The 16,704-nt window shown below is 35.7% G+C and overlaps 1 protein-coding gene across 4 annotated transcripts in view; it reads right to left on the bottom strand.

Annotated features, from left to right (window-relative positions):
• The window catches only part of CTNND2 (catenin delta 2), a 928,369-nt gene that overhangs the window by 430,772 nt on the left and 480,893 nt on the right, over positions 1 to 16,704 (bottom strand). For all 4 annotated transcript variants that reach the window (XM_031003315.3, XM_031003313.3, XM_031003314.3 and 1 more), the window contains 2 exons: positions 9,126 to 9,160; positions 8,627 to 8,743 (listed from right to left, as the gene is read on the bottom strand). In XM_031003315.3, coding sequence (XP_030859175.3) covers positions 8,627 to 8,743; positions 9,126 to 9,160 — 152 coding nt within the window. The remainder of the gene's footprint in view (positions 1 to 8,626; positions 8,744 to 9,125; positions 9,161 to 16,704) is intronic.

Genomic DNA, 16,704 nt, shown 5'->3' with positions numbered 1-16,704 from the left:
AGTTTTTAAACTGATTTAGACTTAACCAATGTCCTTGGCTTAATTAGTATGCTTTTCCAAGTTTGACTACTGTGGATGGATACATATCGGATTGGTCAAATGTTTGCACTACACAGTAAGTCACTCAACTTTTTTTCTTTTTTTTAAATTTTATTTTACTTTAAGTTCTGGGATACATGTGCAGAATGTGCAGGTGTGTTACACAGGTATACATGTGCCGTGGTTGTTTGCTGCACCTATCAACCCGTCATCTAGGTTTTAAGCCCTGCATGCATTAGATATTTGTCCTGATGTTCTCCCTCCCCTTCCCTCTCATCCTCCATCGGGCCCCGGTATGTGATGTTCCCTTCCCTGTGTCCATGTGTTCTCATTGTTCAACTCCCACTTATGAGTGAGAACATGCAGTGTTTGGTTTTCTGTTCCTGTGTTAGTTTGCTGAGAATGATGGTTTCCAGCTTCATCCATGTCCCTGAAAAGGACATGAACTCATCCTTTTTTACGGCTGCAAGGTCACTCAATTTCTTTACAATGGTGTAAAATGGAAGACATGAGCAAACTGACATTTATCATAAAAATAACTCTCAAATGTATAACTTTAGTTTGGAATGTGTACCCAAAGAATTTTATCATGAGTGAGATTGCACATAATATTGTAATCATAGAAGTGTACTTTTCATCGTTCACTCCAATTCCCAACTATACCTTACAAAGTTTTGTCTTTAGGTTATTTGCCACTAAAAATTAATGTAGCACAAGGAGAAGAAAAACATTATATATTTCTTCATAAATAGTTTAAAGAGGATCTGATATATTCGTATTTCTCACTATCAATACTTGCAAAAATAAATAAAACATTAATACAAATTGGTTTTGAAGAAAATAAAATTTAAAAGTGAAACTCAGAAAACACTACAATTTGTGAATGGGAACATAGGAGTTTAAAGAACCAGTCTTTGATTTGTCACACATCACACATTTGCCCCCCGTTGATCTGCATGGCTTGCTGGCGCATTTCTTTCAGGTCTCTGATTCAATGTCTTCTCACAATAGAGGATTTCCTGGCCTTCGATCATCTTTATTCTAGTGGTTCTCAAAACTCTTGGTCTCTTAACCCTCAAAATTATAGAGGACTCCAAAGAGCTTTATTTTATCGGGGTATATATGATGCTAGTCACTCAAAATGTTTCCAACAGAAGAATATGCAGCACACATTCCCAGAGCTGTCAGGGACATGATGTTGTTACATGCCATGTAGTCTCTGGAAATCTTCAACAACATTCGTGTGAGAAAAAGAATGGGAAAGCAAGTATCTCTTAGTATTACTATGAAAACCTTTTGACTTTGAAAGTCCCCATCAGGGGCCACGAAGTCCCCAGAATTCCCAAGTATATTTTGAGAAAAGGTGCTCTACTCTACTGTTGACCTGGCTTTGTCCTTCTGCAAAGCCATTATCAATCTGGCCCTCCAGTATTGAAAAGGTTGATTTTGGCCTTTTCTGACTAGAATGTAAATGCCACAAGGACAGAGACCTTTTGTTCCTGCCATTAGTAAGTGGTTAATACATACATTTAACAAAATAAATGACTGGAACATCCACCTGTGCCTACAGTGATATAATAAAAACTCAGTACATTAAGAGTTGGTTACATCAGTTACTGTTCAAGTGCAAGTGCCTTATTGTTTGATCAGTATCTGTATTCTTTTTTTTTTTTTTTAGACAGAGTTTGGCTCTATTGCCGGAGCTGGAGTGCAGTGAGGCAATCTTGGCTCACTGCAACCTCTGCTTCCCAGGTTCAAGCGATTCTCCTGCCTCAGCCTCTCAAGTAGCTGGGATTACAGGGGTGCCCCACCAAGCCCGGCTAATTTTTTGTAGAGATGGGGTTTCACCATGTTGGTCAGGCTGGTCTCAAACTACTGACCTCAAGTGATCTGCCTGCCTTGGCCTCCCAAAGTGCTGGGATTGCAGGCATGAGCCACTGTGCCTGGCCAATATTCATATGTTTTAACTTTTGGGGAAATCCCTCAATACATCTTCATAATGTGTTACTGAGAGAGTCCTCTCCTTCCTCTGCCTCGCGGGGAAAAGTCTGCTTATTCTAAGGCTTTCTCACTGGGGCTGGCAGCGTCTTTGCTTTTTCTCATTACCTATGGCAGCTCTGAACCTGACCTCACTTTCAGCAGCTTTCATCTAATCTTCATATTTGTGTTCTGGGAATCTACAATGCCTTGACAATTTCAAGACCAGGAAATTCCCACCAGGTTCTACACACATTGTGCTTGATCCCAGAAGATCCTGATAACTCAAGTGGGAATGATGTCTTTAATGAGAAATTTGCATTGTTTTCTCGTATTAAGTGTGTGGTTAAAGAGCTCTTCTTACTTGATGCCTTTGCCTATTCTTTAAATTCTTAGGTTTGCCTCTGAGCTGGCGACCTTGTTAGAGAAGGTATAACATGCTTCTGAAACAACTACATGGTAGGAGGAAACCTAAGTGAAATCTAAGAAAAATAAATTAGGCCGGAAGCAGTGGCTCATGCTTGTAATTCCAGCTACTCGGGAGGTTGAGGCAGGAGAATCACTTGAACCCAGGAGACAGACGTTGCAGTGAGATGAGATTGCACCATTGCACTCCAGCCTGGCGACAGAGCAGGACTCCGTTAAAAAAAAAAAAAAAAAAAAAAAAAAAAAGAAATTAAACACCAGATGAGAAACAGGTAGAAATACTTTCTGGAATGGAGGATAATTACAGCTTCCTGAAGGATTTTATTATTTCCTGTGGGCCACCTATGTGTTTTCCCTCAGCTTTTGTCCTCACCTTCCATTTTTGCTACTGCTAACCTCCCATTAATTTCATACACCCGAGGCAGGGGGGAAAGTGAGTGTAAGTGAATTTCAAAAGGAATGGTAGCATCAGCCAACTTTAGACATGGACACCATGACAAACCTCTGGAAAGAACAGTCTTGTTTGTATTTTAAAAACTTGGACCTCCCAGCACTTTGGGAGGCCGAGGTGGGCGGATCACTGGAGGTCAGGAGTTCAACACCAGCCTGACCAACATGGTGAAACCCCGTCTCTACTAAAAATACAAAAATTAGCCAGGCGTAGTGGGGCACACCTGTAATCTCAGCTACTTGGGAGGCTGAGGCAGGAGAATCGCTTGAACCCAGGAGGCAGAGGTTACGGTGAGCCGAGACTGCGCCATTGCACACCAGCCTGGGCAACAAAAGCAAAATTCCATCTCATAAATAAGTAAATAAACAAAACTGGACCAAAGAGCATATGATAAAGTGATTTCACAGGGAATGAACAATTAGGATAGCTCAACTGACTCAGACACGCTTTCAGAATGTGGGGTCTCTAAGGCCAGGTGACAGTCCTTGGGCACATCTGGGATGAGGAAGGTTTTCTATCCTCTTGGGTCTATTGGAGGACCTGGTTTCCACTATAATAGAAAGCAAAACAAAGAAAACAGCCCTTTTTCCCTGACCATGACTTTTATTTTTTGAGCCAATTTGATTAATGGATTTATCATTTTGATTACTATGATTTTCATGAAAAATTTACTCTCCTAAGACCTCTTCTGCATCTTTTGGTGTCGTGCTTAACACAAATTATGAAAACATTCACTTCACAAGGATGCCTCCCACCTTTATTATTATTATTGCATGAGAACATATGGAATTAGGTTTTATAGCTTTTAAATAACCTGATCTCTCAAACGTCTCTTGTAAATTAAGTATATTCACAGTAATCAAAATAAAATAAAACTGTAAGTCAACAGTGAATAATATATTTGCCTCTGTTAAACTATATATGATTATTCTATTTTAATTCCACCTGCTTAGAATGGTAACATATATGATTGATTCCTGAGTTTTAAAAATATATTCAGATTTGAAAACTTATAATAATATGTACTTTTTTTTTTACCATAACACTCAGAATATATTAGCTCTGAAGATTTTCTTCCTACTGAATAACGGAATTTTCTAAAATATGACAGAATTTCAATTCATTAATATGCTATAGAAAAAATAATTACTATTGCAAAATACAATATTTAAACAAATTAACAATCTGTGGCTAAACATACGAGTTATTTTTTTCCAGGTTATCCTTTCTATTTCTTATTTTGACTGACAACATTTTTGTGAATCACCGGCTAAGATATAATCACCTTTATTTCTGAGTTTGTATATAAAAGGATGCATAGATTAAAGAAAGTACTTGGTCCTAGGCAGTTCAAGTCACATTATTCATTATGTAGAAAGCCAATGGCCCCAAGCTTCTGTTGGTAAATTATTTTTTGTTGTTTTATTTTGTTCCACTGAAGCGACAGCAGTCTCTGAAGCAATTCTCCTAGTGACTCAGTGACACATATTTGTTGAAACTGAAATTACACAGCCAGTAGTCACAAAAAAGAGGCAGGGTGGCAAAGGTTGTGCACATGGTTTACCAAGTGTTTCAGATCGCACTGTTAAAAATACACAAAGTGTTGGAAAACATTGGTAACTGTATGACCCAATAAAATCAGCATAGCAGAGCAGTTACTGCTTGTCTTGAGGTCAAGAAGATGCGTACTGTGACTCAAATTGTATTTTAATCAGACCTTTGAAAGACAAATAGCAAAAAAAGCTTTAAATAAAACAAATTAAGAACTATGCGCTCATGGGGTGAGACTGCTTTCCATTTTAGAACTTTTCCAGACTGAGTTTAGACAGTATTTAGCCTTGTTTTAGTCCCTTTTGAGTGAGGATTAAGAGACTGGTTCTCGAGGGCAGGGTGCCAGGTCCAATTTAGCATTAGCTGGTTCATCGCTAATGAATCCATTGATTGAATAATCACTGACTGGCAGAATCTGATGGGCTTTTCCTAATTAGATGAAATCTGTCAATGTGCTACTGCATATCTATTTGCTATGTTTCTATACGGGAGAGGTAAATATGGTATACGGTTGTTCCACTATCGAGGAGGATGCTGTGCTGATGGTGCTGTACACTCATTCTCTGCTAGTCCTCTGCACAGAGAAGGATGTCTTGCAGTTTGGCTTCTGGTTGGGTTTGGCCAATGGGAGGCAGGAGAAGGAGATCGGGGGAGGGAGGAAAAAGAGATTATGACATTGATTCCCCCCTTGCTGCTAGACTCTGCTGGGGATAGTTCCTTGATTTCCCTTAGGGTCTAAGGGTGGTAAGGGCATCTGTCTTCCACTGCCTGAATACCACAACATGCGCTGTTTGTTCCCTTAATCTTGCCCACCTCTTCATAAATAGTCCCTTAATTAAATTCTGTTCGGTTAAACTCTTTTGAATAGAATCTATATCTCATCTGGAACCTAACTAATATACATACACAGAGCAATTTAGATTTTTATTTTATGATCCTCTGAACACTTAAAATTCGCAATATTGATGCCCAAAATGATAGTTATCTACCCAATATGTTAAAATTATTTTCCTAATTTTTACTCAGTTACTTCAGTTTCAAGGTGACTCTGAAGATGTTAAGGGCAAATGGTTCTTAAGAATAATAATATTCTTTATGTGACTGTGGTTCAGAATCCTTCCGCATACAACTTTTGAATGGTACTTTTATCACCTGTTTCTTTTTTGTTTTGTTTCTTTTCCTTTCTTCAAAGCAGGATGAAGGAGCTTTCAAAAGAAATAATCAACTAAAATCCTAGGAGTCTTCAATAAGATAATTCAGTACGTGACAATATAAAGTGACTAATCTTTCTGAAAAATAAATATTTGGTGGTTACCAAATATATGTGGAAAGACCATACTGAAGCATTTAACTTCCCTATTATAAACCATTTGTAGGTAACTTTTGAATACATATTGCAGGCAAACTAAAGTGAAAGCTAAAAAATTTCTTTCCATTTTCCTTGTGTGTAACAGTTTTTCAACTAAGAAAGCTCAGTACTATTATTTGACTTACAGAAAAAATATCATCTATTTATCCCCTTTATTTACCTCTTCTGGCATTTATTTATCTTTGACTATTTTACTTTATATTACTTTATCTCTGCATTACTATTATCGTGTGCATCTTACTAGTTTCTTGCTATTTATTTACCTCTTTTAAGATTTTCCCCAAATAAGTACAACATTCTTTATTTTGTTTTCTATTTTTAATCATGAAGTTAAGATATCCTCTGAATGTGTTTTTTCCCCCATACTTCTGTTTTTACTAAAAAATGTTCCTGTTTTATTTGCTTAGTAAATGCTATGCAATTTTCTTTATTATTTCCATTTGATTTAGTAAATATCCAGAATTATGTTTCTTAGTTTTAATATTAGTACATTTTGCTTACAATTTTATTATTTACTTTTAGTGTTGGTAGATTTTTATCCAAGAATATGGCCCTCCATACTTCTTAACTTATATAATTGCCTTTATCTTCTAGTAGCTGGTCAATTTTTATGAATTTTCCTTGGACATATGTAACAAACATATACTATCATGCAATAAATAAAACCTTTAAAAGTTATTTAATACATGGTTATCTTAATTTGTTATTTCAACATTTTGTGGCTTTCCCTTCTAGCATTCTGTCTGATTCATGAGACGTGCATTCAAATGTTCACAATAATATTTTTCCTTAATTTCTTTTATTTTTAGTAACATTTGTTTTAATATTCACATGCTATGCTGTTTGGTGCACACATGTTCATTAGATTTGAGTATGAGCTTAACACATCTTTATAAGTTAAGACAGCTTACTACATAACTCCCACCTTTGGCCCTGCTAAGTGATTCTGTATTAAATTCCAATTTATCTCACATTATTCTTCCAATCCCACTCTTTGCGTTGATATATTTGCAGGCACTACTTTGACTATTCCTTTAATTTCAACCCTTATTTCATTAAATGTTATGAATAACTCATAACTACTTTATCTTTGTTTACTGCAAATTTGAACTTTTATTCTTTTCAGAGGAGAATTTAGAATGCAGCATTAGATTGATATACCTATATTATCCCTTCTATTTTAATTTGTTTACTTTTTATTTAACTCATTAATTATTTTCTGTACTTTCCATTTATTAAATGTTACTCCTTCTCCTAAACTCATAATCAAATATATTATTATATAAAAAAATGAGATTTTCACTATCATCTCCCCGTTTCCCAACAAGGCAAACTATTCTGTTGCTGCTTTTATTACTCACTAATAAGATGAATGCATGTGTTTCAAATATTAATTAAATGTGTTCTAACTAGAGTTGTCCCTACAAGAGAAATATATTTAATGACTATGAGTAAAAGAGGTAACGATTATACATTTTTCAATAAAAAATACAGAGAACAAGGATAATACCAACCAATCTTTCTTTACGAATTGTATTGAGAGGATGCATACGGGTATAAATAAATCTGTGTATACACAACAATGTTATCCTAACAGTAATGATATTACAAAGATTATAGAGAAAATGAGCTAATCTGTAAAATAAATGGTTTTCAAGATCAGTTTGCTATCTTATCCTTATGTCTTCCTTTTGCATGACGAAGCTTAGTGGGTATTGGAGGAAATTTTATTTTTTAAATTAAGGAATAAAATCCTTCACTGGTTTTTGATGTATTACCAGGATAATACCTATTTTAATGATGAAATTTTTAGTCTTTTGTGGAATTTTATTAAAATAAGTAAAAAGAATTTTATGATTTATTTAAAGGAGGTTCATTTCAACTCCTAATCCACAACCATTTTGGTTGAAAAATATGTCATTAAATGGAGAGAAAGTGATTTTTAAATGTTCTATGGAATTAATATAGCAATGCAAGATGGTTAAATACAGAAATGTAAGAATTTATTGCATACTACCTTAGCATAGTACTAAATAGATAATACTAAGAGTACACCAATTTTTTTCCTATTTTGTCACATAATTGCTGCTTTTTATGATTTCTACCAACAGTGATCTCTATGAGTAAAGCACTGATAGGTATTTTTTTTTTTTTTTTTTTTTTTTTTAAGACGGAGTCTCCTTCTGTTGCCCAGGATGGAGTACAGTGGCGCAATCTCGGCTCACTGCAACCTCTGCCTCCTGGATTCAAGTGATTCTCCTGCCTTAGCCTCTCGAATAGCTGGGACTATAGGCACGCACCACCATGCCTGGCTAGTTTTTTTGTAGTTTTAGTAGAGACGGGGTGTCACCATATTGGCCAGGCTGGTCTCAAACTCTTGACCTTGTGATCTGCCCATCTCGGTCTCCCAAAGTGCTGGGATTACAGGCGTAAACCATCACGCCCGGCCAGCATTGATAGTTAATTTTAAGGCAGACATTGTGTTGACTACAAAATATATGATGAGTTCATAAAATGCAGTAGTCTAGATATTGAAAAGGATATCAGAGAACAGTGAGAATCACCAGTATGTCAGTAATTAGTGCGAAAACTAGATGCCAACTACTGACTTAAAAGAGTTTATACTCTAATGTGAATTGAGGTGGGATAATGTGGGAAGGGAACAGATGGGACGGAGTGAAATGGTTAAAACAAGTATAAAAATATCCTGAAATCCTCACTTGATATTGCTCATAACAGAAATGATATTAGAAATAATGACATAATACTCCTATATTTCAACTATCTTCAAGCATAACTGCCACATGACTTACTTTCACCTGCAGAATAATCCTGTGGGTCAAGTATTCCTGATTCCTGTAGTGACCTAATACAGGAGTCCACCAGCTCGAGACCTGTTGTAAGCTCATCTTCGATATCTTTTTGACCATCTGAAATGAAATATTTTAAAGTGATGAACAAACACATGGTATATTATTCTTAAAGATTTAGGTTATCATTTAATCATGGAAAATATCCTAGTCAAATATATTACCTCTATGAAGTTTTCATTAGCTATTCCATTTTAGTTTTCGGTCAACCAACATTAAAGCCAAGGTCAGCAATTTCATGTACCCTTGAAGAGCATAGTTACTACAGAATTGAAAGATTTAACTCTCAATAAATTGTGAGCTATCATAACGACTTCATCTAATTTTACTACCGGGATGTTTTCCTATTACTTTTCTAAGTCTCATTCTAAAGTTCGTAAGAAAAGTCATCAGTAGAGATATGTTTAGAAGTGTAAGTGTTCATCAATAAGATAGACATTACCTTGTGACTGCCACTGAAACTGCTCTTCTGCTGAACTGTAAAAAAGAGAATACAGAGATATAATGCATTGATTAGAAAAGAAAAATAAAACCCTAAAATCTACGACACAAAGGCACATTAGGGTAGTTAACAGTGGCTCCGTTGCACTTCCTTTCATTTCTTACTATGAAAAGGGATTCCACTTTGATATAATTTTAATTTTAATCCATTTACTGTATATCCCTTTTGATTCACAAGTATTAGCATGTTTTAAATGGACATTGTCCAGTAATTTTCAGAAGAGCTCATTTTTTACAAAGCCCAACCTGTTAGACTCATTCTTTACAATAGCTTCTATATACATGCAGTTTTACTCAATTTTAGTTATTTTAGAATAGGATCATGTAGACTTTGCAAGGTAGCCTAATAAGGAAATAACTATCCCTTTTTTTATTAGAGAGATGAAATAAATCTTTGCCTCCATTTAGCCATATCATATTAAAATTTCCCTTTAGTTGATTATTAAGAGTTTAAGTAATTTAAAAATTATAACACTTTACCACCAACTAAATACACATTTCCAAAAGTCTCAATAATACATCTTATGAAATGACCCAGACGGAAAGGGTTGTCCATATACATATGCCAAAGATACTGTATAGAGTGGTTCTGTATAGGTAACAGATTTATTTTGAATGATTTATTAAATACAAAATATATAGTTTCTAAATATGAGCAATTCTTCCATTGTGTATGCAAACACTTCCTACATGCCCCTTTTTTATATGTAAATAATTGGTGAGAAATCTACATGCTAATTCCTGAAAGACATCATTTTGAGAATGATTTTGTACACTTATTTCATGATATTTTACTCTGTTCAAGCAGCTTCTATGAATAGTTCATTAGTTTCACAACAGCACGTGGATTGTAGACCTTTAGTCTGTACCTTACAGGTGGGTTCTGAATACATTTATGGAGAAAAAGGGAATTCTGGGTATAAATCAATGTTCAGAAAGGCCATGACTGGCGTAAATAAAAACAAGAGTAGTCCATTAAGAGACATGTGACTGTTATAGGGTATCTTGCCCCTGAGTCAATCCATATTAGGAAACTGGACAATGGTTTTATAATAATGAGAGCTGTAGACAATATTGATACGGGAAATGATAATATTTCAAATTCAGTCCAATGCAACTATTTCTTGCACAAAAAGATGTGACATTATATAATAGTAACATATAACTACAAAGTTTAGCCCTTAAAATAGAAATGTAATAAAAATGATTTTAAAAATTATAAAAACCTTTTAAAAATTAACAGGTTCACTTAGTAAGTGGAATTTAATATAAAGTAGTCCCATCTTATTATTCAAGAATCACCAATTCAAAAATCAGAACCATAGTTATCCTGGCTATTTTAATCCTCTAAGAAGTCTATGGATCATTACTTTTAAGAATGTGAATATCAAAATACTACTGTTTAAAGATCAATCCCATTGGTCATTTGCAGAAGCTAGACTAGAACTCAGGCATATGGGTTCTGAGTAATTCTGAATGCTTACTTGTGTCAGAATCACCTGTAGCATTTCTTAAGTATATGTATTTTGGGGCCCTACTGGAGACCTACAAGATGAAAAAGTCTACGGATTAGGCTGGGAGCCTGCATTGCATAACAAGCTTCCATGATGATCCTTGTGTGCTTCTAACTTTGAAAAACACTAGATACTATTTTCATTAATCATCCATTATTAATTTAGGGCTCCCCACAACTTCATTCTTCTATATTTTAAGGCTGGACAAATTCTCAAGGTGGTATAATATTTTAAGTGTTTACATGCCATGGATTTATACACAGATAGAAAACACTTCCATATTGATAGTGGGTTGAACAGAGGGCCTTCCTCTCTCAAAAGATATGTCCTCATCAAAACCCTAAGACCTGTGAATGGTAACATATTTGGGAAAAGTGCTTTTGCAGGTGTAATTAAGTTAATAATCTTCAGATGAGGTCATCCTGGATCATCCAGGTGGGCCCTAAATCCAATGACACATGTGCTTATAAGAGATAGAAGAGAGACAAAAATGGAGAAGGGCAGGCCATGTGAAAATGGGGGCAGAGACTGGAGTGATGCAGGCACAAGTCAAGGAATGCCTGAAGTCATCAGAACCTGAAAGAGGTAGGGAAGGAAACTCCCCTGACACCTTGATTTTGAACTTTTGGTCTCCAAAACCATGACAGAATAAATTTCTATTGTTTTAAGTCACCCAGTTGTGGTAATTTGTTATGACAGCGCCAGGAAACAGATACAATGAAAAAGTTCTCGTGTTATGTCCTCCAGGATTTGCTATTATCTCTATACTCCTACATTCCTTCACCAGCACAGCTATTTACTAAGTGCTTCCTGAATACCAAGGCCCAGTTAATTCACAACAATCACAAATCTCTTCTTTATAGATGGGGAATAACAGATTTAGTAATGTTGAAAAACTTGGCCAAACAGCTCCTAAGGATCCCAGCAGGGATTTAAACTGATGTGTGAACTCCTAAACTCAAATTCTTTTCTTTAAACCTTTATTTCCGGGATCCATGAGAAGGTTTGTTACATAGGTAGACTCATGTCATGGGGGTTTGTTGTACAGATTATTTCATCACCCAGGAATTAAGCCCAGAACCCAAGAGTTATCTTTTCTGCTTCTCCACCTCCTCCCACCCTCCACTCTCAAATAGACCCCAGTGTCTGTTGTTTCCTTCTTTGTGTTCATAAGTTCTCATCATTTAGCTCCCACTTGTAAGTGAGAACATGCAGTCTTTGGTTTTCTGTCTCTGCAGTAGTTTGCTAAGGATAATGGCCTCCAGCCCTATCCATGTTCCTGCAAAGGACATGATCTCATTCTTTTTCATGGCTGCATAGTATTCCATGGTGTATATGTACCACATCTTCTTTAATCAGCCTATCATTGATGGGCATTTAGGTTGATACCATGTCTTTGCTATTGTAAATAGTGCTGCAATGAACATTTGTGTGCATGTGTCTTTATGGTAGAATAATTCATATTCCTCTGTAGTGGGATTGTTGGGTTGAATGGTAGTTCTGCTTTTAGCTCTTTGAGGAATCATCATACCGCTTTCTACAATGGTTGCACAAATTTATATTCCCACCAACAGTGTGTAAGTGTTCACTTTTCTCCTCAACCTCTCCAGCATCTATTATTTTTTGACTTTTTAATAACAGCCATTCTTTCAAAATCAAGTCATGGCGGGGCTAGGCATGGTGACTCATGCCTCTAACCCTGGCTCATGCTTACAATCCCAGTGATTTGGGAGGCTGAAGCAGGGGGATGGTTTGAGGCCAGGAATTCCAGACTAGCCTGGGCAACATAGCAAGACCTCATCTCTACAAAATCTTTTTAAAAATTAGCAAGGTTTGTTGGTGCATGCCTCTATTTCTAGCTAATTGGGAGGTCAACATGGGAAGATTCTTTGAGTCCAGGAGTTTGAGGCTGCAGTGAGCTGAGATTGCGCCACTGTCCCTCATGCACCCCAGCCTAGGCAAGAGAATAAGACCCCTGCCTCTAAAAAGTTAAAAAATAATTTTTAAAAATTTGTGCAAGGAAACATGCTTAGGTTACCACCCATTTTAAGTGATATGAGTGAGGGTGTCAATGAAAGTCATTCCCAGTGCTCAGTAAAGTCCAGCACTCCTCTCCTTGCAGGCACTTTGAGGAACACACTCTGCTTAGCTCCCTTGCACATAGATGGGGTCACAAAAGCCTATGAGAGGAAGTGACGAGTGCCACTTTATGGCCAAGCACAGACGAATAAGCATGAGGTCTTCATGCTTTCTCTCTCTCTTAAGCCCTGTGTTGAGATGCATGCCTGCATAACTATGTGGAATGAAGACTTCTGCCAACCCACAGAGAACACAGAGCACCAGTGAGAAACAAACCATTGTTGTGTTAAAACTCTGTAATTAGAGGGCTGTCTGATCCCGAAGAATAAATGTCACACTGACCAAAACAAAAAGGTGAATTCCTAAGGCATTTCTTGCTCTTGCTCTTCAATTTCTGCAGTACAGAGTTGGAAGAAAATGTCTGGGGTAACCCTAGTACAAATAAGGTGGTGCCGATTTTATGTGCAGGTGTTGATTTTATGTTTAGGACTACACGTCATGCTATTAGATATTTATTTTTCTGTTCATCTCTATCAAATGTGTTTCAATTTTATGACGCAACAGAAAAAAGAAGAAACTCTTTTTATTATAATTTAAAAAATATAATTGGAAGTGAATATAAAACTGTCTTTCCAAAGCACAGGCAACTTCCTTTTGGGCAGACAAAAAGCACTAATCACTTCAATGGTTTCCCTGATTTCTTTGGCACAGTTAAAATGCATTAAAAGTATGACTGATCACAGAGAATGGAAGTCCCAAGAGAAAGCTGGTTTGGATTTTATTTCCTTTAAGTGCACACTTTAATCTTTTAGCTAGGAGATTTTATGCAATTGCCTATTTTATGTATTTGATTCCTTGTTTTAAAAATTGCTCTAAGGTAGATGCTTTTTAAAAAGCAAACAAACTATTTATTTATTCAATAAACATGGATTATGCCTGGGTCGCAGACACGCTCATATCAGGTGTCTAGGAATTACCTGTGGTAAATTTTCTCTCAATTACATAATTCAATTTAATATAATAGAAACGTCATTTTTGAAGGTGTTATAACTTAAATGCATGTTCAACTTCAGGAAATAAAGTTTGCTTTTACTGTTGAAATGCTATTTTATGAAACAGAAATCACCTCTAAAGAAATAAATGTAAAAAAGACTATAGACATAATTTTGATCAGTCAATATGTGTTTGAATATACCTAAATATAAGATCCAGAACCTAGTGACTGTGAGAAAAACATGTATTTAGGACAAAGACAACCATAAATAACACTTAGCCTTTAAATACATAAAGACATCAGTGATGCTAGGAAAGAAATTTTGAAACAATATATTGAAAGCAAAAATCCTAATAGCTAATATTTATATAGGTCTCATTTGGTAGCAGACAATAGTCTAACTGATTTATAGTTAACCTTCATATTAAAACTTTTGAGAGAGGTAATATTTTCCCATTTTAGAGATAATAAAACCAAGGTAAAAAGATGCCAGGGAAGTTGCTAGAGGTCCCTCAGCCAGTTAGTAGAGAAGCCAGGGTTATGACCTTGGTTTTCTGGTTCCAGAGTCTACAGAAATGTGTGAACCACTATTCCGGTCATACATTTGGCTACATCAAAAGTAAAACCTTATGTGACTAAAAAACTCCTACCAGAAACCAAGTTGTAAAACAAGCCACATCCTGGGAGAAAATATTTGCAAGGCATATAACTTCCAAAGGCTTACTTTCCAGAATATACAATGAAGTCCAACGAATTAATAAGATAGAAATTTAAAATGAAATAGAAGAGAGCTCATCAGACATGCATAGCTGGTGCATAGCAAAGAAACAAAAAAAAATGTATGGCCACTGAACACATTAAAAGTATTTGAGGAATAAAAATTAAACACAAGATACCTCCTCATACACCACAAACTGTCCAAAAATTTGAAAGCCTGACAATATTAAGTGTGGGGGAAGAAATGGGGAAGTAATTCTCATACATTGCAGGTGGGAAAGTAAATTAGTGAAACACACAGGTGACTTGTGGGATAGTACCTGGTAATTTTGTACATGTAAAACCTAATCACCCAGGAATTTTGCTTCTACGTAGAGACTCCAGGAAAACATTTGCACCTTTGTCCAGGAGACTTGTACAAGATTGTTCTTGTCTACATTGTTGTAATAGCAAGACAATGGAAACAGCCTATGTGTTCCAGCAATAGAAAAATAAACAAATATAATAATATGATTACATATCATATATGAGGGGTCTTCAAAAAGTTTATGGAAAATGCATATTATGAAAAATTTATTTGTGGATTTCAAATATTTGTTGCACCCAAATAAGCTGATATTAACTTGTTATAACATGTCTGAACCTGATCTAGTTTGACACACTAATGAGGGTAAGATATCGGTTTGAAAAGAGCTCTTTTGGGCCGGGCGTGGTGGCTCACTCCTATAATCCCAGCACTTCAGGAGGCTGAGGTGGGTGGATCACCTGAGGTTGGGAGTTCGAGGCCAGCCTTACCATCATGGAGAAACCCCATGTCTACTAAAAATACAAAAGTAGGTGGGCGTGGTGGCATGTGCCTGTAATCCCAGCTACTTGGGAGGCTAAGCCAGGAGAATCGCTTGAACTTAGGAGGCAGAGGTTGCGGTGAGCCAAGATCAGGTCACTGCACTCCAGCCTGGGCAACAAGAGTGAAACTCCATCTCAAAAACAAAACAAAACAAAACAAAACAAAACAAAACAAAACAAAACAAAACAAAAAACAAAAGAAAGAAAAGAGCTCTTGTTAGAGCAATATGAATTCTGCTAAAATTGAAGCAAGGATAAATATCAAATTTACAGGAAGCTTGGTTGGAAGAATGGCAAAACCATTGATGCCTTACAAAAAGTTTATGGTAATAAAGCCACCAGAGAAATCAGCATGTTACAAATGGATAACCAGTTTTAAGAAGGGACGAGATGATGACGAAGATGAAGCCTGCAGTGGCAGACCATCCACATCAATTTGTAAGGAGCAGGGTTGCACCTGGTTACTACTTGGATATTGGGAGAAATAGAGTTTATTCTTTACTTTTATCTTTTAATTCCATTTGTCCACAAACTTTTTGAAATCCCCTCATATGAACACTTATGGAATAAATACTATTTGGCAGGTAAACTAAATTAGCCAGATACATATGTAGTTCTTAAAAACAAAATACAGAGAAAAAAATGGAAGTTGTCAATAAGATATGTATTGCAGGATCCCAATTATGTGAATTTTAGAAACACTGAATAAACAATATTGTTTATAAATATACACATTAATACATATACATGCATCTCTCTCTATATATATATAGATATCTCTATATATATCTATATATCTCTCTCTATATATATCTATATAGATATCTATCTATAGATATATATAGAGAGAGAGAATAAAAGCATATGAACTGAAAAGGTATCAAATTCAAGATGGTGGTGGTGGCTCTACAGGGGGTCAGGAGGGTGAAGAAAGTGAGTCCAAGGAAGGATAACTTCCCTCCCTCTTTTATCTCCAGTGTTTTATTTATGAAATATGACAAAATGACCTGAAGTTATTATGACAAAATGTTAACATTATTTTAAAAATATCTTTGATACTTGGAAGAGAAAAAATTCCCCATGATTCCTACACTTAGAAATATGCTTAGTTAAATGTTTAGATAAACCTTTGTGATTGCAGCCTTTATAATATTCTTAGCATTGTTAGAATCACTCCCAGTTTAAACTCAAATGATGCCAAACAATTCTGAAATATATAATTACAAATAATAGTGGCAACAACTGTTTAGAGATATACTAACTTCTTTTTCCATTTCATATGTGAGACAATTGACAGTGTCATTTTTACAATGTTTCAAGTTTGATTTAGTTTGAACATTTCAAGTAAGCAACCAATAACCTTCAAGTTC

Source organism: Gorilla gorilla, chromosome 19 (genome assembly GCF_029281585.2).
Source record: "Gorilla gorilla gorilla isolate KB3781 chromosome 19, NHGRI_mGorGor1-v2.1_pri, whole genome shotgun sequence".
NCBI lineage: Eukaryota > Metazoa > Chordata > Mammalia > Primates > Hominidae > Gorilla > Gorilla gorilla.
This window is presented reverse-complemented; position numbering and strand designations above follow the sequence as displayed.